A 24,381-nucleotide genomic window follows, 5' to 3' on the forward strand; every position below is an offset into this window, starting at 1 on the left:
CAAACGTTTTCTGTTTTTATGCCTCAGTTTAATCCATCTACCTTCTCTTAGTCAGTTTTTCCATCAGTTTCTTTGCAACAGCCTCCCAATGTTGATGATGCAGATGTTTCACCCAAATACGGTTGTGGATGAACACCATCATCTTTTACGCAACTCGTAAAACAAGGCGTTGTGCGAAAAGACAAAACGGTCACCGTGTCATCTTGTGGCCCTTGGTTGCAAATGGGAGAGAGGTGCTGAGTGTGGTTTTCGCTGCTTTATTTCCCGGGAATGCCATGCCCTTCATGAGCTTGCAATGTAAACTAACCGAGCATGCACCGTTCACAAAAAGCCAGCCATTGGGTAGCGCTGAATTCATTCACATACTCGGTGCCAGCTATGCAGAGCCTGTCAACAGGCAAACATGCCGGCAGCATGCTTTTATTTGCAGAGCCGAGGCGGGTTATTAACTTTATTCTTTTCCGTTAAAAGAAGTGTGAAAAATAGCAGCTAAACTTAGCAGCCATGACAGGGGGGGAGAGGTCACAAGGAGTGCCCTAAACTTGACCAAAATTATTATTCCCTTCTCGCCGACAAGAGAGTCAGCAAGGTAGTAAGAAATAACTTAAAGCGAGTAAAAAGGTTCAATTTGTAAACAGGTTTGAATTGGTTATGCAGCAAGTTTAAAGTAAGGAACCGCAGAGAGGTGGAGGTGCGGAGTCGAAGAAAATGTAGGCTGAATTTGTTTAGGTTTAAATGTTTGTTGAAATATTGTAAAATGTAAAAATAAAAAATTCAAAGAGAGAGAGCAGGGGCGGAGCAAGGGGGCGGTGGGGGCGTGCGTGCTGGGAGCGAAACCATGCCCCCGGGTGCTTCCGGGTTTGCCGCCCCGGGTAGCCGGGCGCCTTCCTCCGCCCCTGAGAGAGAGAGTCAGCAGGGAATGAAGGACTTTTGCTGGCCTGTTGTTAAAATTCAAATAGTAGCCCTGCCACTGGCGGAGGAAGAGGAGTGCGAGGGGAGTGCACCGCCCCTGGCAGCGCAATCCCGGTGGGGTGCCATCACGGCTGCCCCCCCACCTGTGCAGGGCGCCACGCCCCCGCAGGTGGTGTGCCATGCCCCCAGGATGCATGCCATGCCCCTACACGCCAGCCCCGCCTCGCCTGCTCTCCTCCCCCCAGTGCCGGAGCATGAAGCTCCACCACTGAGCCCTGCGGTACCCAATAAGGAGCTGCCAGCTGATTCTACTAGAATATAGAAGACATTTGGCAGAAGAAGCTGCCTTGTCAATAATATGGTACCAAGCTTAGTGTGGCATAAAGGATCTTTTCTTCAGAGGTTGCAGGAGAGTTGAGGCATGTCTGGTTGAGCACACAGGCACTCTCTACTCTACTCAAAGCAGGGCTGTTGTGTACAGCCCCATACCCTCTGTACCATACCCTATATAGCCTGTTTGGGCTTCATCACTGAAGAGGACTTGTGCTTTCCCACTCCTGTGCCACATGTTTGCAGCAGCAGACCTAATGACTGGGAGTGGCCACTGGAACGATATAGCACTGATCCTGAAAGGACTACATTGGCTCCCAGTACGTTTCCGAGCACAATTCAAAGTGTTGGTCCTGGCCTTTAAAGCCCTAAATGGCCTCGGCCCAGTATACCTGAAGGAGCATCTCCACCCCCATCGTTTCAGCCCAGACACTGAGATCTAGCTCTGAGGGCCTTCTGGCGGGTTCCCTCACTGCAAGAAGTGAGGTTACAGGGAACCTTCTCAGCAGTGGCCTATGGAACGCCCTCCCTTCAGATGTCAAAGAGATAAATACTGTATATTCTGGCGTATAAGACTACTTTTTAATCCAGGAAAATCTTCTCAAAAGTCGGGGGTCATCTTATACGCTGGGTGGAGAATCTGCGGTCGAGTATATCTCAAACTCTATATTTTAACTGGGAAAGTTGGGGATCGTCTTATATGCCCAGTTGTTTTATACGCCGGAAAATACGGTAACTATACAACCTTTAGACAACATCTGAAGGCAGCCTTGCATATGGAAGTTTTAAATGTTTGGTGTTTTATTATGTTTCTGTATATGTAGGAAGCCACCCAGAGTGACTAGGGCAACCTAGTCAGATGGACGGGTTACAAATATTATTATTATTATTATTATTATTATTATTATTATTATTATTAATGTCAGGACCTGAGGTTCATTGCATGAATTGGGAAGGGCCATAGTTCAGTGGTCCAGCACCCACCTTGCATGCAGAAGGTTGGAGGTTCAGTCCCCAGCATCTCCAGGTTGGGAATGTCTCCTGCCTAAAGCCTTGCAGAGCCACTGCCATTAATCAGATAGATGGATCAATGTTCCAACTCAATATGACTCCTAATTGGAGAGGCTTTGCATTGGGAGACCATTTCTGATATAATGTGCATCTCCTGCAGAGTTTGGGACACAATAGGAATGAGACTATATGCCCTGCCTTCCTGATTTGGTATGTTTCCAACATTTACCATTGGAATTAGCACCAGTGTCAGGCTTCGGGGAATTGGCTTACTCACCTGTGGCAGTAAATAAGAAGATAAAATGAAAGGAACGTCTTAGATTCTTTAATAATCAAAGTGAGAGACAAAAGAACACGTCTCCCTGGAAATGGCGGTGCGCCCAATTAAGGCTTACACACCCCCCCCCTTGTCCCTATTAATCTACATCACTCCTAAATCTAGTAATCTGAGTTTGTACCCTCTGCACTTTCTGTTCTGAGAATTTCTGAGATCTTCTCGACTTTGGGGAGGGCAGTGGAGCTGTCCAAAGACTGTGAATCTGTTAACACTTTCTCTTCCAGTGTTTCTTCTCCTAGCTGTTCCCCATGCAGTATTTCCCAGCTTCTGCCTTCTGAACTATGCCCCTCTACAAACCACTGTTCCAAATCTATACTGTCCTCCTGCTCCTGGGAAGAGTCAGGATCAGGGGGGGGGGAGAGTGGCTCCCACCATTCCTCCTCGGTGCAGTCCTGCTTAACATGGTCCTTGACAAACAGATATATTTATTTAGTGGGTCTCCAGCTCTTGTTGGACTACAATTCCCATCATTTTAAATTCCCCTAATTTTAAATTGTGTTTTAATCTGTATTTTAATGAACTGTTTTATGTTTTTTTTATGTTTTTGTTGTGATTTTATTGGTGTTAGCCGCCCTGAGCCCGCTTTGGCGGGGAAGGGCGGGGTATAAATAAATTATTATTATTATTATTATTATTATTATTATTATTATTATTATTATTACCCCTGACCACTGGTCCTAATAATTAGGGATGATGGGAGTTGTAGTCCAAAAAAAATAAAAAATAAACCAGCTGGAGGCCCAAGTTTGGGAAACACTATTTAACTGCTAAGTTTGGGGAGGGTTCCCTGTAAGTGTGTGGGTCATCCCTCCCCCCCCCCCGGAAAAAATCAAATCTCCAAAAAGGTAGTAAAGTAGAAGCAGTAGCTATTTGGGAGGGAAGTTCACAGCGTTCTGATCAAGGACAAACTAAAAAAAACAGGCTTATTGGCCAACTCTGTCCTGAGCCAGGAGACGCTGAGAGCAAAGAAACTCTCTGCGTGGCTCCCTTTCCTCTTCCGCATTTAAAATTGCTTATTTCTTTCGCTCAACAGACTGGAAAGACTACGATGGCCGAGAGCCTAGGCACAGGGGACAGGTCGAGGCTCTGGAACGCTTGCTGCAACAGGTTAGAGCATCTCGTCCGAGTTACAGCTGCAGAGGTAAGGATAGAGTGTCCTCCGTGGGGTAGGGCACCAGGCGAAGTCTCCGTGGCGCCTGTAATTTTAGCAGCTTCCTATCTGGGCCATACTGTCTCATTCATCAAGAAAGAGAAAGATATTAATATTGGCCCATCTGGAATCACTTTAGCAGACTATCTCGCTCTTCTTGCCTCTCCCAATTGGCAACGCGGCAAACATTTGAAGAGAAGCTTTCGCCAAAGCCCTCTGCTGCCTCTCCCTCTCCCCCCCCCTCTCTTCCCTGCCTAGTAAATTGTTTCAGATCACAAAAGCCAATTGATATGTTTAAAGACTTCCTGGCAAAGACAGATAACAGGCCTTAACGGGGCTGGTAGTCAGGGGCGTCGCTAGGGGGGTGCGGTGGGGGCGGTACGGCCCCGGGCGACAGGGGCCACAAGCGGCGGGTGGGGGCGACAAGCGGCGGGTGGGGGCGACAAGCGGCGCCCCTCCCGCCACTCCCCAGGCAACGCCGGTCACCCCGGGAGCAGCAGCGCTGCACGAATGGGGTGCTCCCTCGGCCGTGCGCTGTTGCTCCCGGGGCGACCGGAGCGAGTGGCGGCGCATGGGGGTGACAAGCGGCAGCCCCTCCCGCCATTCCCAAGCGCTGCCGCTCCCTCCGTCACCCCAGGAGCAACAGCGCACGGCCGAGGGAGCACCCCGTCCGTGCAGCGCTGCTGCTCCCGGGGTGACCGGCAGCGTGGGGAGTGGCAGGAGGGGCCGTCGCTTGTCACCCCCACGCGCTGCCGCTGGCTCCGTCCCCCCGGGAGCAGCAGCGCACGGTGTGTGCGGTGCTGCTGCTCCTGGGGCAATGGAGCGAACGGCGGCACGTGGGGGTGACAAGAGGCAGCCCCTCCCACCATTCCCACGCGCTGCCGCTCCCTCCGTCACCCTGGGAGCGGCAGCGCACGGCCCGACGACGGAGTGCGCCTGCACGCGCAGGCGCACTCTGTCATCGGATCGCCGCTTCCACAGCCTCCTTTTGAGCCGGAGAGCTTAAAAGCGAGCTCTTCGGCTTAAAAGAGGGCTGCAGAAGCGGAGCCGGCACCCCCAGAAACGCCCTGGGGGCGGAGCGTCATGACGTCACAATGTGATGTCACGACGCCCCGCCCCCGGGGCGTTTCCTTTGCCGCCCCGGGTACCGCGGAGCCTTACTCCGCCACTGCTGGTAGTGCCATGTTTTTGTGGGGCCTTGGGCAAGAGGCGGCCCGTGGTTCCTGCAGCATGTGGAAAAAGAGGCGTTGCCCCCAGAGCATGTACAAAGTGCTTTCCCTTACCATTGCATGTCCGCAGCCAGCCTCTCACAGCAACTGAAGTTTGTGGGAGGAGACATTCTCCCCACCACCACCCCACCACCCTAGAGCAATAAATAGCTATAATAGATGCCCACCAGCAGGGAAGATGGCAGCAGGGTTCAGTGGTGGGTAAAAGGTAAAGGTAAAGGGACCCCTGACCATTAGGACCAGTCGTGTCTGACTCTGGGGTTGCGGCACTCATCTCGCGTTACTGGCCGAGGGAGCCAGCGTACGGCTTCCGGGTCATGTGGCCAGCACGGAAACGCCGTTTACCTTCCCGCAGGAGCGGTACCTATTTATCCACATGCACTTTTCTGACTCCACCCATTACTGCTTCTGGCTGTGGTTTTAACTTTTAATATTGTGTGTTACAACCTTTGGACTGAACAAAAGCAGTGTGGCTGCTGCCAGCAAAACAGGTGCTATAAATTCTCTAGGAAGCAATGCCAACTCGTAATGAAAAAGAGGCACCCTAATGAGTGCGGAGAGGGACGCGGGTGGCGCTGTGGGTTAAACCACAGAGCCTAGGGCTTGCCAATCAGAAGGTCGGCGGTTCAAATCCCCACGACGGGGTGAGCTGCCATTGCTCGGTCCCTGCTCCTGCCCACCTAGCAGTTTGAAAGCACGTCAAAGTGCAAGTAGATAAATAGGTACCGCTCCGGCGGGAAGGTAAACGGCGTTTCCGTGCGCTGCTCTGGTTCGCCAGAAGCGGCTCAGTCATGCTGGCCACATGACCCAGAAGCTGTACACAGGCTCCCTCAGCCAATAAAGCGAGATGAGCGCCGCAACCCCAGAGTCGTCCACAACTGGACCTAATGGTCAGGGGTCCCTTTACCTTTAATGAGTGCAGGGGGGGGGAAGCAAAATTGCTAAGTTTTTAATGAAAATGTCTCCCCTGTTCCCTTAGACGTAGAGACCGTTTAAAGCCCAGCAATTTCTCTGTTCTTCATTCAAGGGGGACAAATGTGCCTTTGAAAACCAGGGAAGCAGCTTGAGATATGTTTCAAAAGCCCATTTTCTCTGTGAGCTGTTGAAATGCGATTAAAAAAAAATTAATTACCTCCCCCCACCTCTCTCTCTCTATATATATATAGTTTTTCTTGAAATTATGGCTTTGTGACAAAGGAACTTCACCCCCCATCTTTTTTAATAGGAGAAATCAAATTATTACAAAGTTCTGATTGCCCCCCCCCCTACTGTCTCGCCCAAGGCTGGATCAGGCTTGTTTTAATTCAATGAAGGCAAAGCGGATCCCTTTGGCAGATTCTGCACGAGGCGCCTTCGATTCTTATGTGTGCAAATATGCAACAATGCAGACTAGCAAAGGTCTGTGTGTTCCTTTGCTGTAACTATGGCAACATACACTCGATGTGAAAATGCCCTTTTTGAAAAAGGGAAAGGAATGTTGCATGAAAATAAGTGCTTCTTTTCCCCCTTCCCTCCTCGCCACCTTCTAATTAGGGTCCCCGTAAAGCAATCTGTTTTATAATTGCGGCCTCTTGAAAACCATTCTTTTCCCTCGGTGCTCTTTGTTATGCTTTTGTGGCGCCTGCCACGGTGATGTGTGAACTCACTGTAGTGAGCATATGTACGATTTGACATTCTGAAGTGCGTTACAACGGTGGTTGGGTGAGCAATTCGCACCACCTCTTTGGTGTAACCTTGGCAGGAGTGTGGGAAGCTTTTTCAACCTGAAGGCAACATTCGATTTTGAAACAGTGACCCAAGACCACATATCGTGGTGGGTGGGGCCAGAGAGGAAATCTGGCGGAGCAGCGTACATAAATTTTATCACTGTACAGCAAGCTATTTCTTTTCCTTTTTTTGAAAACGATTTTTATTTCATTTTACAAGCATAGAGTTATAAGATCCCTTCCATGGGTCTTATTGTCAACGTTTTCAACTGCATATTATTTCATAACCCATATTTTGTATCTATCCGTATTGTCCATAGTGATTGTTACATTACAAGTGAGATTAAAATCCTGTTAATGTTTTCATCTGCTTACAGTGGTCTCGCCAGTGTGGTGCAGTGGTTAAGAGCGGTAGACTTGTAATCTGGTGAATCGGGTTTGCTTCCCCGCTCCTCCACATGCAGCTGCTGAGTGACCTTGGGCTAGTCACACTTCTTTGAAGTCTCTCAGCCCCACTCACCTCACAGAGTGTTTGTTGTGGGGGAGGAAGGGAAAGGAGAATGTTAGCCGCTTTGAGACTCCTTCGGGTAGTGAAAAGCAGGATATCAAATGCAAACTCCTCCTCTTCCTCCTCCTCCTCTTCCTAAATAAATTATAATTTTTTGCCATTCCTTCTTAAAAGTTTTTGTCTTCTTGGTTCCTGAGCTTTCCATTCAGTTTTGCCATTTCGGCATAGTCCAACTGCTTAGTTTGCCATTCCTCTGTGGTAGGGACTCTTTCCTCTTTCCGTGTCTGGGCTAGTAGCATCCTTGCGGCTGTTGTCGCATACATAGACTTTTCTGCTCCTTTGGGATATCGGTACATACAATTCCTTTTTTTTAAAAAAATTAATTTTTATTAATTTTGACAATTTTAAGCACATTTACATAGCAGTTAAACTATTTCATTCCCCCCCAACTGAGGGAAGCAATTACCCAAACCCCTCTCTCACAAGGGCAAATATTAAACATTTCAAATTTAACGTATTAAACATACAAAAAAATCATTGCTTAAGTCTGGCCCTTTTCCTTAGGCCAAACATTCTTCCTTTCCTCAATTTCATTGTTAATTGACTTCCTCAGATCCCCCCCCCCTGTTGAATTCAATATCAATCCTCCTTACCAGTTTTCCAAATTCATGGTCAAATCTATTTTTGCCTAATCACAATATATTTTCCCCTTATCTTTTAAGACAAAATCATACCATATCAGACTAACTCCTAATAATTTATACTCAACCTCGGCTCCTAAATACTTCTGAACCTTTCTAAAGCCCTCATCAATTTTTCCCCTACTTAAACTAGTTTTTTACACCTAAATTCTTCTTTTTTCTGCACCGTACCTCCCTCTGGTCTCAAAATTTTTGGCTAATAATTCTTAACATTTCTCCATTACACCAGCATCCAGATCCGTCCGTCCTACAATTCCTAATAAGAAAGCATCTGGGTTTTCTTTTTATAAAAATTTATATTAATCATTTTTTCCAATTAATTATATATCATTTCCCAGAATGCTTTTATTACTTTACACGACCACCACATGTGATAATAGGTGCCTTCTTTTTCTTTACATTTCCAGCAGATATTTGTACTTGTCTTATACCTTTTTGCTAACTCACTAGGAGTCAAATACCACCTGCACATCCTTTTCATATAGTTTTCTTCCAGCGTGCAACATGCCGAGAATTTCAAATCAGTTTTCCATAACCTTTCCCAATCTAAAAGTTGAATATTGTGCCCCCCAAGTCCCTCTCCCGGTGTATCATCACAGATTTAACTTGTTCATCTTTTGTATACCATTCCAAGAGCAATCTAGACATTTTCAACAGTAATTTTATATTGTTTTCTAGCAGGTCTTTTTGAAATCTTGTGATCTCATAACTAAAACCTTTCTTTTTGTCTGCCTTGAAAATATAATTTGATTGGTGAAACTGTAACCAATCTGTTAATAAATCCCTTATCTCTTTGAAATCTTTCAGTTTCACCTGCAGTAAGCTAGTTTCTACACATACTCACATACACACACACCCGACTCTGTCCTCCATCCTGGCACGAAAGAGGCAGGTCTTTTTTTCAGCGGGAGCTCAGCTCTGGCACCTCTCAGGTGGGTACTGCTGCCACCTGAGTTCATAGTGAGCTCTGACACCTCTTTTTCTAGAAAAATAGCACTGAAAAGAGGTATTAGCGGAGTTCAGAGACCAGGCATCATTGACTGGTTGGATGCAGAGGAATGGTGGGAAGAACCAGCTGGGAAACCCACCAACCCCAAAGAAGTAGGCCCAGAGCCCGGGGAGTGGTGGTGGGACAACCATGAGTGGTCAGAAGGAGAAGAGGGAGAAGACAGGGAGAAGGAGGTGTTGGAAGCTGAAGAGGTAACAGGGTTTAGTGAGCAGGGAGAGTCTGCGGCAGACAGAAGCCCAGAGTCAGAGGCAGAAGCTGAAGGTGAGGAGGGAAGCCAAGAGGCAGAGATGAGTGAGGCTGATGAAGAGGCACGGGAAAAGAAAAAACAGCTAAGAAGTAAGCCCTACACAAATCCAGAGGGAAGAACTTAAGACAGTTGGATGGCACCTTGCAGCCAACTCCTGCAGCCAAGCTGGTGCCAAATGTATCATTCTGTTTTCCTTTGGACCACACCAGCAAGGCTGAGAAGGTGGTCTTGTCATCTGGGCAGCCCAGGAGATACATACACAGTGCTCAGGATTGCACCCAAGTGCTGCTGGAACAGAGGCTTGGCTTCATACCCAGATGTGTGCACTCCATTGTCTCTTGAGACAGACGGATGCCAGCCAACAACGTGTCATCTCTGTTTGGGCATCTCCTTTGAACAATTGCACCTGCACAAGAGGGGAGAGCAGGGATGTGCCAGCCCCGTCAAGTCCTCATCCCGCAGCCCACACAATTCTCCTGTGTTCTGTGGGTCACCTCTGAAGGAGAGAGGCTGCTTTAAGCATGTAGGGCCCCTGAACAATTCAGAACTCATACCAAGTTGACCCTAAGAGACAACGATGTAAACCACCCCACAGAAACATCGCCAGGAAAACCTTTGACAACTTTGGCATGCTGGCTGCATTTCAGAGGCTTTGCAAACAGATCTGCTGTGGCTTTAGAATTCGCTTTGTAATTTGCCATTATCCTTGGGGGAGAGAGAGCTCTGGTTTCCAAAGTTTAATCTCCGGTGGGGGAAAACATGGATGATTACAAGCAACAAGGTCACCCATTTGTCTTCATAAATAGCATAACCAGGTTACTACAATTACAGATTGCTTGGCATTGTATGGGCCTAAGGTTGAAGCAGTTGCTTCCTCCGCCCAGCCCAGCCCAGCTTTCATCCTTCTCCAATCATACATTTCAAATCAACTCTTTGTAGTTAAACGTATCGTTGTGGTGATCTAAGGTAAGGGGTGGGGGGAATCAAAACTTTTCATTATGATGCTTACCCTTTTTGTTTTTTTTTCGGTGGCACTTGTCCAGCAAAATACTGACGGGCTAAGTCCGAAGCTAATCCTTAAAAATGTTTGAATAGTAATTTGATCTGGGACCTGCGGAACCAGCTCTTACCTCATTTGGCAAAGGGCAGAGGTGCTGGTTTTGGATGGCAGGCTGTTTCAAGGCAAGGTTGGAATGGAGGCAGAGCTAGCCCAGATCTAGGGGCCTATTCTCATTATTTTCTCTGGGCATGACGGCCCACAAGCCTTCATCAGCATGTGGGCTAGCTTTTAGCTGTGCTGCTGCATGCTAAGTTACATGAATGCTGGCGTCCTGAACAGAAGCTGGCGCAGAGCAGAGACTCTCATGTTGCAGTTGCAATAGGAAGGGGAGGGGGTCGGTGGGCAGCGGTGTAGGAAGGACAGGGTGCTCCGCCCCCAGTTCCGTGGGAGGGGGGTGGCACTCCCCAGCCCCCTGTCCGTGCTTTTCCCAGGCATGTGCAGTGCATCCGACACGCCGCGGCGTCACGACGTCATGATACACGCGTCGTGACACCACGCCCCCAGGGGGGTGCCTCCGCACTGCTGCCCTGGGCGGCAAAGAGGATTCCTCTGCCGCTGTCGGTGGGGAATATTGCGCAGCTGCAATATTGTGCAGATTATCTACATTCTTATGTGTCGAAATGTTGTTACACAGAATGTTGGAATGCAGTGGTACCTTGGTTTACGAACTTAATCCATTCGAGAATTCCGTTCTTAAACCCAAGCCGTTCTTAAACCTGAGGTGCGTTTTCCCTAATGAGGCTTCCCACCGTTCAGATTCCGTTCTTAGACCAAGGTAAAGTTCGCAAGCTGGGACACTACTTCCGGTTTTGCGGAACCAAAGCATTCTTAAACAAGACTGTTCTTATACCGAGGTACCACTGCATTGGAATGCTGGAAACATGTCTGTTTCTCAGATTTTGAACCCTGGGACACATCTCTCTCTCTCTCTCATCTATCTATCATCTATCTATCTATCTATCTATCTATCTATCTATCTATCTATCTATCTATTTTGACTTAAATTAGGGCCACACTTCTTTCTTAGGCCCTGTCCAGACTAGAGATGAAAAGATCTGGTTATTTGGGTTCTCAAAATTTTTCATTTTTCCAGTATTAAAATCAGTTCTTCGCATTTCTGCAGCAATTTGCATCCCCCCCCTAAAGTCCTAATGAAAACTACATAATCCTCATGAGAACTACATAGCTTTCAGAAGACAAATGAAGGCAGCCCTGTATCAGGAAATTTTTAATGTTTGATGTTTTATTATGTTTTTATATTTGCTGGAAGCCACCCAGAGTGGTTGGGACAACCCAGCCAGATGAGTGGGGTATAAATAATAGAATTATTATTATTATTATTATTATTATTATTATTATTATTATTATTTCAGTGGAAACATGCCTCAGACCAGCAGACTTGGGTCAAGGTTTGCAGAGGTTTCCAAACTTGGGTCATGGGAATTGTAGTCCAGAAACAGTTGGAGATCTACTGTAGGTTTGGGAAACCCTGCCCTAGTGTTTAAAGCAGGCATAGGCAAACTCGACCCTCCAGATGCTTTGGGACTACAACTCACATCATCCCTAGCTAACAGGACCAGTGGTCAGGGATGATGGGAATTGTAGTCCCAAAACATCTGGAGGGCCGAATTTGCCTATGCCTGGTTTAAAGGCTCGTGTAGGCCATCTCATCTTTGCTGGCTTGCTTCTCTTTCCATCCCTACTGCCTCTTCCTTCCCTGCCACTGGCTACCACCTGCTGCGATCAAGTTTGCTCTTTAAAAATGTGGAAGTACCCTCTGTGAATGACACCAAACCCATCGTGCTCTGCCAAAGCTCAGGTTTATCTGCCAGAAATCTTCACAGGATTCCCTTCCTGGGGCAATGGATTCAAACTACAAGAAAGAAGATTCCACCTAAACATTAGGAAGAACTTCCTGACAGTGAGAGCTGTTCGGCAGTGGAATTTGCTGCCAAGGAGTGTGGTGGAGTCTCCTTCTTTGGAGGTCTTTAAGCGGAGGCTTGACAGCCATCTGTCAGGAATGCTTTGATGGTGTTTCCTGCTTGGCAGGGGGTTGGACTGGATGGCCCTTGTGGTCTCTTCCAGCTCTGTGATTCTATGATTCCCTCTCACTTCCCCAGACCAGTTATATTGTTGGCTTTAACGCAGTGAGACAACAAAGTCAAATTATATGGACAAGTTTTTGAGTGTTTCTTTGGAGAGGGGCGAAAATGAGCTCAGCCTTCACCAACCGGGTGCCCTCCAAATGCCCCTGGTTTGCAAAGGCTACTCGAAGCGCCAGTCTTTGCCTAATCTTTGCGCTGCTCACTTCAGCCTTTGCACAAAGGTTTCTTCCCCCCCCCCACTTCTGTGGCCTTTTCATTTATTGATGCAGCTTTGCATCTGCATATCGTTTTGCTGCCATGCAATTAGTACCACGCCACGTTATTTATTACCTAATTAAATGGCAGGCCGTTCAAACGCCTTCTTCCCGTGACTCCCAAATTATTATTATTACATATATGTGGCCGTATAATCCCACTTCGGTATTTCTCGTCCCTGTTTATACAAGATTGTAAAAACAAAAGCAATCAACAGGATGGAAATAATTCCCACAGTTTTTGCATGTGGGTCATTTTGTAGTGGCCATTAAAACGCTGGTGGAGCAGAGCCAAACCATTTGACAAGCGAAAACGGGTAGCTTCCCCCACTTTAAATCCACCCTGTTTATTTCAGTAGCATGGATACTTGATATTTCTTGGTGTATTAAGGTGCGTTCTCTTCAGAAAGCCAGGACTCCCTCATACAGGCATGCTCCTAACTTATCTGAGGTTGCAGGCAAATAACATACTTAAAACTCATTTGCTTCCAAGCTAAGAGTAAGTATGAATGATCCCACCAAGGCACCTGCTAGGTAGAGTTGCCATACAGTGGTACATCGGGTTACAGGCGCTTCAGGTTACAGACGCTTCAGGTTACAGACGCTTCAGGTTACAGACTCCGCTAACCCAGAAATTGTACCTCGGGTTAAGAACTTTACCTCAGGATGAGAACAGAAATCGCGCGGCACCATTAGCTAAAGTGGTGCTTCAGGTTAAGAACAGTTTCAGGTTAAGAATGGACCTCCAGAACGAATTAAGTTCTTAACCCAAGGTACCACTGTATTTCAAAAAGTGAAAATCCAGAATCTCCACACACACAAAATGAAGTTTTTGAGATATTTCTAAGGAAATTCACCCAACCCCCCCCCCACACACACACTTCTGACATGGATGTGGGAATGTTCAGGGTGGGAGGAGAGGATATATTGTTAATTAATATCCTTCCTAACTTGCGCTAGCAAGTTCCTTTACTTAGCAGGGCTTACATTCCCCTTTTTGCATGCGCAGCAGATAGCTGGTTGCAGGCTCGTGTAAGCCTCTCACTATTATACAGTTCAGTCCGTCTCAGATTGAATTGTACGTTCCTAGTAAATTCCCTTGAATCCCTCTTCAAAGAATAAAGATGCCACAATCTTATTCAAAGTCAATAAAAGAAGTTTCCCTACATCAGTCCAAAGTTGGATCCCTGAAGGCAGACTTAGTTATAAATATGTACATGTGGATCTACCCCATATTGGGGGGGGGGATAATCCCAGGAGGAACAGGAAGTTTCGACAGGCTGGACCAAACATCCCCTTGCATGACCACTCTAGGAAATCAAGGAATGTTGTATTTGACTGCCTCTCATGGATCACATCCCACAATGGGTTGCCATACATCCCAAACCTTTTCGTGATTTTCGGAAATTCTGTCCAAACACTTATTTCCAACCGACGAATCCTGGATGCGTCCAGGAAAACCCAGACGTATAGCAGCCCTACTGTTATAACTCCCCTCCCCCTCAAAAAAAGAAACCTGTCTCTACAAAGCACTGCACAAATCTATGCACTTTCAGGTTTCCTCCAAATCATCTCATTTTGGTGGCCAAGCTATCCCCGTCCAGGAAGGGAATTATTTATCAGCATCTGAATGTTCTTTATATTTGCATTAGGAGAATGATGCTAAATTTATGCCTCATTTCTATCGCCTTCTTCAATGTGCAAATTAGGGTGCAAATGTATTCATATTTTTTTTATTTTAAAAAATGCTGAATGCACATATGGTTTTTGACATATGTGTTCAGAATTGTTAAGAAGAGGCAGTCGGATGCCTCCTTCCATGTGAAAAGTTTAGGAGAAATCTCTTTTGAGAATTCACCCAAAAAAGATGGCAGGGTGTGTCCCCCCACCCCCCGGCCGCCCTTCTCCTTCAGCAAAGAAAGGTAAGCCTGACAACATTTTCAAATTTAATCTGGATCCTCCTCGTGCAAACTTTTATCTTGCCGGTCAAAACAATGGGGCTTTGTAAAGTGGAATAATCAATCTGCTGCAGGAAAAGGATTCAGTAGTTGCTGTCTAGTTATTGTTCCTTTCCAGAGCAGATAAATTTAATAGTGAGATCTGCCAGGGTACACGTTATTCTCCTGTCTGTTCTTTACATTGGCATTAATGGAGAGCGATTGCTACTGGAATCTGGTTGCCCTAAATTCTGTCATTCCAAGAGCAGTTTTGGAGCACGGCATGAAATAATTTTTATAAATGGGGGGGGGGACCTCCAAGTGTCCCTATTTTCTAGGGACAGTCCCCAGATTTACAGAAGACATCCTGGTTTCTGATTTGATCCTGGAAGGTACAGTTTTCCTTAGGACACCCCTATTTTCAGCAAAGAAATGTTAGACAGTATGGAGGTATGCGACCCCGCCCCCCAAGCCTTCATAGCTACACCTGCTTCATAAAATAGTAGATGGGAACCTGAGGATCATCGAGTCCATCTAGCCGCCCCGCCCCCGGGACACTCGGCGCTCATCACACACGCCCTGGGACGCGAACCACTTGCCACACACACCCCTAACGCGTGCCACACCCCCTGGGATGTGCGCCAGCCACGTCCCCGGACATATGCCGCTCCCAGTGCCAGAGCAGGTAGCTCTGCCATTGCTTCAATATCTTCGAAAGGTTGTATAGCTACTTATCTCCATGGCTTGAGAGTAGGGTATCCACCTGTCCTATATAACACAGGATTGTCCTGTATTTCAATGTCAAATGCTACTTCCTGTGTTGATACAGTTTTGTCCTGTATTTCAGGTGGTTCTCTCTCTCTGCCATGTTAGGGGTCCTCTCCAAATGCATGTGTGAAATGTCATGTATTTAAGCTCTGGGTAGCCAAGCACAGACAGATTTACAAATTGTGTGTGTGTGTGTGTGTGTGTGAGAGAGAGAGAGAGAGAGAGAGAGAGAGAGAGAGAGAGAGAGAGAGAGAGAGGAGAGATTCTAGAGGGGCACCCTGTTAAGCTGCAATAGATTGCTTTGAAGTCACTTCAGCACCAGGTTGGGAGGGGGGAATCGTCCCCCAACTGCCCCATCCCCCCCTGTCCTGTATTTTGCCAGGACAAAGATGGCAACCCAACTTGGGGGGTCACATAACTCCATACCCTCAGGTGAAAATAGGAACTTCCTACCATGCCCTCCAACATTTCTCCGATGGAAATAGGGACATTCTAAGGGAAAACGGGACATTCTGGGAAGAAATCAGAAGGCTTCTGTAAATCCAGAAAATAGGGACACTTGGAGGGGCTGTGGTCTCAAAAAAAAAAAAATGCACGTCCTAATATTTCTGTAAAACTCAATATCACACCTCTCTTTTATGTTGTTCGTTTGTTTCTTTTTCATTCACGTCTCCAGATAGTTCTAAACTGCAGAACGCAGGTCGCAAGCAATCCGTCTCAAGAAGCCTGAAGCATCTCTTCCATTCTTCAAACAAGTTTGTGAAGACTTTGAAAAGGTTTGTCTGGTGTGGCAGAATCTGAACTATGTAGCCAGAGCTCCCCAGAGCATCTCTCTTACGTAAGCCTGGGTATGATTTCAGAAAGTGCTCGGCACTGAGGGAAATAAAAAATACCGCGTGCCAGGGCAATAGTCACGTAGAAAAAGGCTTCGCCAGATGACACTGGTGAAGCCAGGAAGCTCATTGAGGAGCAGGCATCCTCTGAGAAGGGTCAAAGCATGGCCTTTGGACCTTCTGGGATTCGGTAAATCAAAAGTCTAACTTGGGCCGCAGTCATGGCTTCCCCCAAAGAATCCTGGGGGCTGTAGTTTTATAAGGATGCCGAGTGTTGCTTGGAAACCCCTATTTCCCTCTCAGAGCTACAATTCTCAGAGCTGTTTAGAAACCAGACTCTCTACCCATGAAACTGGGAGTTTTAAGTCGGGGGGGGGGGGCAGGGGATAGCGGTCTGAACAACTGTAATCACCATTAATAATCTGCAGTTTCCAAGAGTTGTTAGTGGCATAGCTGTCAACTTTTCCCTTTTCTTGCGAGGAATCCTATTCGGAATAAGGGAATTTCCCTTTAAAAAAAAGGAAAAAGTTGACAGCTATGGCTAGTGGGAATCATGCCATTTTGGTATGATACTGCTTTCAATGTCTAGCGCAGAAGGCTGCAAAGCTGTGGGCATACTTCCCTGGGAGTAAGTCCTATTGAAATCAACGGGATTGTATACCCTCCAATATTTCTCTGATGAAAATAAGGACATCCTATTCCACCATCAACATAATTTTATTATTTATACCCCACTCATCTGGCTGGGTTGTCCCAACCATGCTGGGCGGCTTCCAACATATATGAAAACATAATAAACCATTAATTAAACATTTTTTAAAAAAAAACTTCCCTATACAGGACTGCCTTCAGATGTCCTGTAAAGGTTGTATAGTTACTTACCTCCTTGGCTTGGGGATCGCATAATTCCATACCGTCCAACACTTCTCCAATGAAAATAGGGACATCCTAAAGAAGTGCAGGACATTCCAGGATTAAATCAGAAACCAGGACAGCTTCTGTAAATCCAAGACTGTCCCTGGACAATAGGGACACTTGGAGTGGTCTGGGATTCACTTCTGGGTGGTAAAACAAAGAATGAGACAAACTGTCCCACTGCTGAACAGCACAGATTGTCAGGAAATCCTTCCCGATGTTTAACGCAAAACCCTTTGGGCCTTACTCTCTGGAGCGACAGAAAACAAATTTGTTCCGTAGTCTTTTATGTGACAGCAGCCCTTTCAATATCTGGGGGTGGGGGGGTGGGGCTGATGTTTCCCTTTGATGAAAATGAATCACTTCCAGGGCTTGCTTTGCTTTAAAAAATGACAGCAGAAAGCCATTTGAATGCTTTCTTCCTGATCAAACCCGTATCTGAGATTCCTTAATATTTTTTGGCTGTTCACCCCTGTCCCAGTATAACCTGCCTGCCTCTGGAAGCTTTGGTCTCTGTGAATGAAAGTTATGCACACGGCTGGATTCTGTCTTCTTTCATCACCGAGTGCTTAGTTTGTCTCCCTCCCCCTCCCCCCCCCACTTTGTATTTTGATAAGAGGCTGGTTCTTTCCAAAAAAGCTCCCCGGAGATTCTTCAATTCACTAAATCCACTGATTAATGTATGTAGCTAATTACAAACGTAAATATTTAAAAGGAATGGATTTTATGTAAACAGTGCCACAGATACGCTGGACAAAATGATGCTCTGTTGCACTAACGCACATCCAAAATAACCCCATTGATTCGGGTGGTCTTAGCACTGAATCACGTTGCTATAAATCAAGAGGTCCTGTGATTAACGCTTTTCACGCTGCATTCTGGGGAACCTTTGGAAGCTTATTAGGGGTTCCTGGGTGAAAAAAAAAATAGGGAATGGTAGACAAGTTCCCCTTAAAGACAGCTTCCCAGGGCTTTTTTTCCAGCCAGAACTTAACAGAATTCAGTTCCAGCCTCATTCAGGTGAGCACTATTGCCATTGTAAAAGAACAAGTTCATTGTGAGTTCCAGAACCTCTTTTTCTAGAAGAATAGCATTGAGCTTGAGATTCCCCACAAACAATCATCTCGGACCCTCCAAGCGTCCCTATTTTCCAGGGACAGTCCCAGTTTCTGATTTGATCCTGGATTATCCTGCTTTTTATTAAAGGTAAAGGTAAAGGGACCCCTGACCATCAGGTTGAGTCGCAGACGACTCTGGGGTTGCGGCGCTCATCTCGCTTTACTGGCCCAGGGAGCCGGCGTACAGTTTCCGGGTCATGTGGCCAGCATGACTAAGCCGCTTCTGGTGAACCAGAGCAGCGCACGGAAACGCCGTTTACCTTCCTGCCAGAGCGGTACCTATTTATCTACTTGCACTTTGACGTGCTTTCGAACTGCTAGGTTGGCAGGAGCTGGGACTGAACAAAGGGAGCTCACCCCATCGCAGGGATTCGAACTGCTGACCTTCTGATCGGCAAGCCCTAAGCTCTGTGGTTTAAACCACAGTGCCACCCGCGTCCCATTAGGATATCCCTATTTTCACCAGAGAAATGTTGGAGGGTATGGTAGGGAGCCCCTATTCTTTAATGTTTTATTATGTTTTTATATAGGTTGGATGCCACCCAGAGTGGCTGGGGCAACCCAGTCAAGTGGGTGGGGTATTAGTATTATTATTATTATTATCGAATAGGATGTCCCTATTTTCATCAGAGAAATGTCGGGTGGTATGCCATTTCCCCCAGGGTACCCTGGGACAACACAATACCCAGGGCATTCTGGAGCAGTAAAATTATGGACAAGAGAACTCTACTGCCACAGGCGGAAAGGGCAATGAAAAGTTGAAAGTTAGAAAGAGGGGAAATAATTAAAACAATATAAGTAACAAAATCTAATTTGATTTGAATGAGTAACACAATAAATGTACTTTTAATGAATGACTAAACAAATGAGTACTCCCTTAATGAAAGCCACTGACTTATATCACACACACACACACACACACACACAATGTTTGATTTCCGAAGGCAGAAAAGTAAAAATCCTGCCGTACCACTTGTCTAAACAGAATTGCTATAAAAACTGACATTGTGAGTTGTTTTGCTTATACAGGGAAGGCAGTATCAACTCCAACATTTTTGAAGCTATTTTGCAGTATTTGCTGGAATTTAGTTTTTGGATGTTTCTGGGAAATTCTCCTTTCTGGGAACGACGAAGTGAAATCTGTTGCTTCAGTCATTTGCGAGGCCAGGATTAGGCAAACGAAATAGCTCTCTCTTGCTCTGAAATTCTCTAGCCTTCCCAGAACAGCCTTCGAATCACCTTCCTTTCTCATTTTTCTCATCCCCCCCCCCTCAGAGGGCTCTATTTAGCTGTGATATTTTATTACAAAGACAACATGTTGGTCACCAACGAAGATCAGATCCCGATTGTGGAAATCGATGATTCTCACGCCAGTTCCATTATGCAAGATTTCCTCTGGTTCACAAAGGTACATTAAAACGCAACCTGCCATCGCCTTTTGATCACTCAATTGACTGGGTCAGTGCAAGGAGGGTGGGGGGTCTGTGTCTTGTTTGGGGCAATGCACATAATCTGCTTCCATTTTCACCGACAGCCAGGCTGCCTTCTCACCGACATGCATTCCTACGTTGTGTGAGAATATGTTGTTGTGAGCCAAGTCATACGTATATACTGTAGGGAACTGTAGGTGGAATTGAGACTGCAGAGAAGTTTTCTACGGGCTAAAGGAAAAGTTAGCCGTTGCACCTTCCCTGGGAGGCAGAATGCTTGGATAAACTCAGCTGGAAGAAAGGGATTAATGGAGGAGAGAAGTTACAATACTTGTAATCACTGGCGGAGGAAGAGGGGTGTGGGGGGAGTGCACCGCCCCCAGCAGCACGATCCTGGTGGGGTGCCATTGTGGCTAACCCCCCCCCCACCCGCGCTGGGCGTCACGCCCCTGGCGGCAGCGCACCATGCCCCAGGACGCATGCCATGCCCCAGGACGCATGCCATGCCCCAGGACGCACGCCACACCCCAGGACGTGCGGCATGCCCCCAAAATGCACACCACGCCCCCAGAACACACGTACGCCCCTGCAGGAGGCGCACCACGCCCCCAGGACGTGCGCCAGCCATGCCCCCACCTGCTCTCCATCCCCCGGTGCCGGAGCATGAAGCTCCGCCACTGCTTGTTATTCTGGTGTAGTGCTTGGGACCAAAGTAGATGTTCAAAACTAGAAGGGCTCCCACATCTAAACCAATAGATGAATCTCTGGCTTTGGTGAGCAAGTATTAACGCTCTGCCTCAAAGAAATTCAGTATTAAATAAAACAACAACAGCCCAATGACTTCAAGCTGCAAGAAAGGTGATTCCGACTAAACATACGGAAAAACTTTCTGACAGTTAAGAGACTCCCATGAGAGGTGGTGGACTCTCCTTCCTTGGAGGTTTTTAAGCAAAGGTTGCCTGGCCATCTGCCATGGATGCTTTAGCTGAGATTCCTGCATTGCAGCGGGTTGGATTAGATGACCCTTGGGTCCCTTTCAACTCTATGATTCTATAACCCCAATTACAGTTTTGGGGGGTTAAAGTAGTTCTTTGAGACGTAACATAGGACGTTTCAAAGCTGTCATTTCTAGGGATTGTAACATTTGTTACTATACAAAAGACAACATATCCCGAGTGCCATTAAAATAAAGGTAAAAGGGTAAAGGACCCCTGGACAGTTAATTCAAGTCAAAGGCGACTATGGGGTTGTGGCGCTCATCTTGCTTTCAGGCCCAGGAAGATGGTTTGTCCACAGACACCTTTCCGGGTCTTGTGTCCAGTATACTAAACTGCTTCTGGCGCAACGGAAACACCATGATGGAAACCAGAGCTCACAGAAATGCCGTTTACCTTCTCGCCACAGTGGTACCTATTTATCTACTTGCACTGGTGTGCTTTCAACCTGCTAGGTTGGCAGGAGCTGGGACAGACAGAGCAACTGGAGCTCACCCCATCGTTGGGATTTGAACCACCGACCTTCTGATCGGCAAGCCCAGAGGCTCAGTGGTTTAGACCACAGCGCCACCCGCGCCCCTTTACTTTTACCTAAATAAAGGTACTACAAAACAAGGAAAGAGGCACTGAAGGGGGCCTACACCATAGGCAAGATATTATTGTCCACATTGTAGTTAGGGCCACTGAGTGGTTTATTGGTCAGAGAGCTAGACACCAAGGATCCAATCACCAATGCTCAACCTACCTCACAGAGTTGTTGTGAGGAGATATTGCTGAGGGAGGGGAAATGTGTGTATCATCTAGAGCTCCTTGGAGTACAGGTGGGATATAAATCAATCCATAGTTTCCCCCCATATTTTCAAACTATTCCTAGAAGACCCTTCATTCATTCATTCATTCATTCATTCATTCATTGCCCCCGTAAAGCAGTTTTGATTAGTCTGGGATTTGACTGAGGGAGCCTCGCCCCATCCCGCTAAGTCTTTGGGCCATAATGGCACAGGTGTCCTTTGACAGTATTTTATCGCTTAAAATCCCAAAGGGAAAATAGACATGGGACTGGTATTAGCTACAGCTTCATGGTAAAAGGCTAGACATTTGTGAAGAGTTAAGAAGTACCAGGTGCAAATGTGACCCTCTCCTCTTGTCACTTCTGGGCCCCACTGACAACAACAACAACAACAACAACAACAACAACAACAACAACAACAACAATAATAATATTTATTATTTGTACCCTGCCCATCTGGCTGGATTTCCCCAGCCACTCTGGGCGGCTTCCAATAGAAATCAAATACAAAAATATCACACATTAAAAACTTCCCTAAAAAGGGCTGCCTTCAGGTATTTTCTGAATGTCAGGTAGTTGTTTATTTCCTTGACCTGTGATGGGAGGGCGTTCCACAGGGCGGGCGCCACTACCAAGAAGGCCCTCTGCCTGGTTCCCAGTGACCTATATTTTAATAGGATGGGTGCACAGATGGACTGGGAGAGATGTGTGCTGTTTACGTTGGCGAGAGTCAACGTCACTCTGATCGTTTATTAACAGTGCCACCCACAGAACTGCAAAATGAACAGCAGCTTACTTTTTGGGGGGAAAAATAAATCCTCTCTTTCTCTCTTCCCCCACAACCACCCACCCCAATTTTTGCAGCTTTCTTGTATGTGGGATGATATCAGGTGGCTGAGACAAAACATGTCTGTCTCCGTGTCATCATCCACCGCCCTCCAAGCCAGGCAGAAAATGCTCTCTGCAACGGCCCAGTTACAGGTCAGTGGCACCGGTGTATTTTTCGGTCGCAGGTTTCCACAGGTTTATGGCCTCGGAGGGCAGGAGGCTGCCAGCTGTCACTTGCTTCAGCACTTCCTGTCCTCTGGGGGAGAATTATCTTCTGCTGTGAAGCAAGCAGCAGAGTCCAACACGCCAGCCGGAGCTCGCAGGCCATCAATAACAGAAAGAAAGAAAGAAAGAAAGAAAGAAAGAAAGAAAGAAAGAAAGAAAGAAAGAAAGAAAGAAAGAAAGAAAGAAAGAAGCAGGGGAGAAATTAAATGTGACACAGCAAATAAATACTGTATATTCTGGCGTATAAGACTACTTTTTAATCCAGGAAAATCTTCTCAAAAGTCGGGGGTCGTCGGGTGGAGAATCTGCAGTCGAGTATATCTCAAACTCTATATTTTAACTAGAAAAGTTGGGGGTCGTCTTATACACCCGGTCGTCTTATACGCCGGAAAATACGGTAGCCCAGGAGTGTAGACTGAGAAAATGCATCACACTTTCACCCCTGTTGGTGGAGATACATGCTTAATGTAAGTGAATGGTGGCAGTGGCATAGTGTGGGAGGGGCCACAGAGACAGTTGTCCCGGGTGCAAAATTGTTAGGGGTGCAAAATTTCAACACCTGGTGCTGCCTCAATACAGCTGTGGGCTTCCGTTGCTGGGCTCCATTTAAAATGTGAACCAGGAAGTGACCTTTCCAGACAGCGGAACATTTCTTCTTCTTTTCTTATCACTGTGGCTGCAATCTCCTGGTTGACGCATACGCTGTTAGGCATGCGTACTCTGTCCATTTCCCTCCTACCGATCAACCACCACTGTGCAGACCCACGCTGTGCCACTGAATGGTGGTCTGTGGATCTGGCAGGACCTGACCTGGCAGGACCTGCACACATTCATACACAGAGATAGACACACACACACACACAAGGTAATTGTGTGACAGCATAGAGGCCTCTGCGCCATCCTCTCATCTTGTCCTTGGAAGGTCATCTTCCAGATAAGCTGTCAGATTGTGTGACTTGCCCCCTTCCGTTCCTAGTAATGCCATGACCATTGAGAAACAAGTGGAGAGGCTGACCCATTGGGCTCCCCGATCCCCAACCTGCTTTCCAACTTACACCCAATAAAGGTAAAGGTAAAGGGACCCCTGACCATTAGGTCCAGTCATGTCTGACTCTGGGGTTGCGGCACTCATCTCACGTTACTGGCTGAGGGAGCCGGCGTACAGCTTCCGGGTCATGTGGCCAGCATGACTAAGCCACTTTCTGGTAAACAAGAGCAGTGCACGGAAATGCCGTTTACCTTCCCGCCGGAGCGGTACCTATTTATCTACTTGCACTTTGACATGCTTTCGAACTGCTAGGTGGGCAGGAGCAGGGACCAAGCAACGGGAGCTCACCCCATCATGGGGATTCGAACCACTGGCCTTCTGATCAGCAAGCCCTAGGCTCTGTGGTTTAACCCACAGCGCCACCTGCGTACTTAGTCTCAATGTTTTGCTTTTGTAGAACTCATCAGGGACAGGCGCGCCTGCTCCTAGAGGCGGAGGTGTCTTCAGCCACCTCAATATCTGCTGCCAGGGGGCCAGGTCCACTCAATGAGGAGGCTGAGCACAGAGCCAAGCATGGCACAGTTCGGTGGCCGGCTCCTCTTGAGTGAGAGAGAGGTAGCCGTGTCACACTGGGCTCCATGCTCAGCCTCCTCCTGACAATGTGACGCCACACACACAAACATGTGATGTGCGCATAAAGTCGCACTTGCGTAATGGGGCCCTCAATCTTGGGCACAAGACCGCCCCACTGATCAGCGAAGGGGATGAGGGACAAAACTGGAATTAGTTGACTCTCCCAATGGCACTGGCATCATTGACTGTTGGCCTCCTTTGCCAATCCCCAATGGACTCCAACCACCATAGGGAATGATTCTGACTCCCAAGTACCTTAGCAGGCACATGACAATCCAGTCCCAAGACTGTCTGAAGAAGACTGCCATCAGTGCCAGGATTGTGGTGGATTTATGATAGGCACCTGCAGGACCCAGGAGGAA

At 47.1% G+C, this 24,381-nt stretch overlaps 1 protein-coding gene across 1 annotated transcript in view; it reads left to right on the forward strand.

Moving 5' to 3' along the window:
* ANKFN1 (ankyrin repeat and fibronectin type III domain containing 1) overlaps positions 1 to 24,381 on the forward strand; it is a 106,612-nt gene that overhangs the window by 37,426 nt on the left and 44,805 nt on the right. The window contains exons 7-10 of the mRNA XM_033138735.1: positions 3,624 to 3,731; positions 15,941 to 16,040; positions 19,406 to 19,538; positions 22,210 to 22,326. Coding sequence (XP_032994626.1) covers positions 3,624 to 3,731; positions 15,941 to 16,040; positions 19,406 to 19,538; positions 22,210 to 22,326 — 458 coding nt within the window. The remainder of the gene's footprint in view (positions 1 to 3,623; positions 3,732 to 15,940; positions 16,041 to 19,405; positions 19,539 to 22,209; positions 22,327 to 24,381) is intronic.

This window comes from Lacerta agilis, chromosome 2 (genome assembly GCF_009819535.1).
Source record: "Lacerta agilis isolate rLacAgi1 chromosome 2, rLacAgi1.pri, whole genome shotgun sequence".
NCBI classification, from domain to species: domain Eukaryota; kingdom Metazoa; phylum Chordata; class Lepidosauria; order Squamata; family Lacertidae; genus Lacerta; species Lacerta agilis.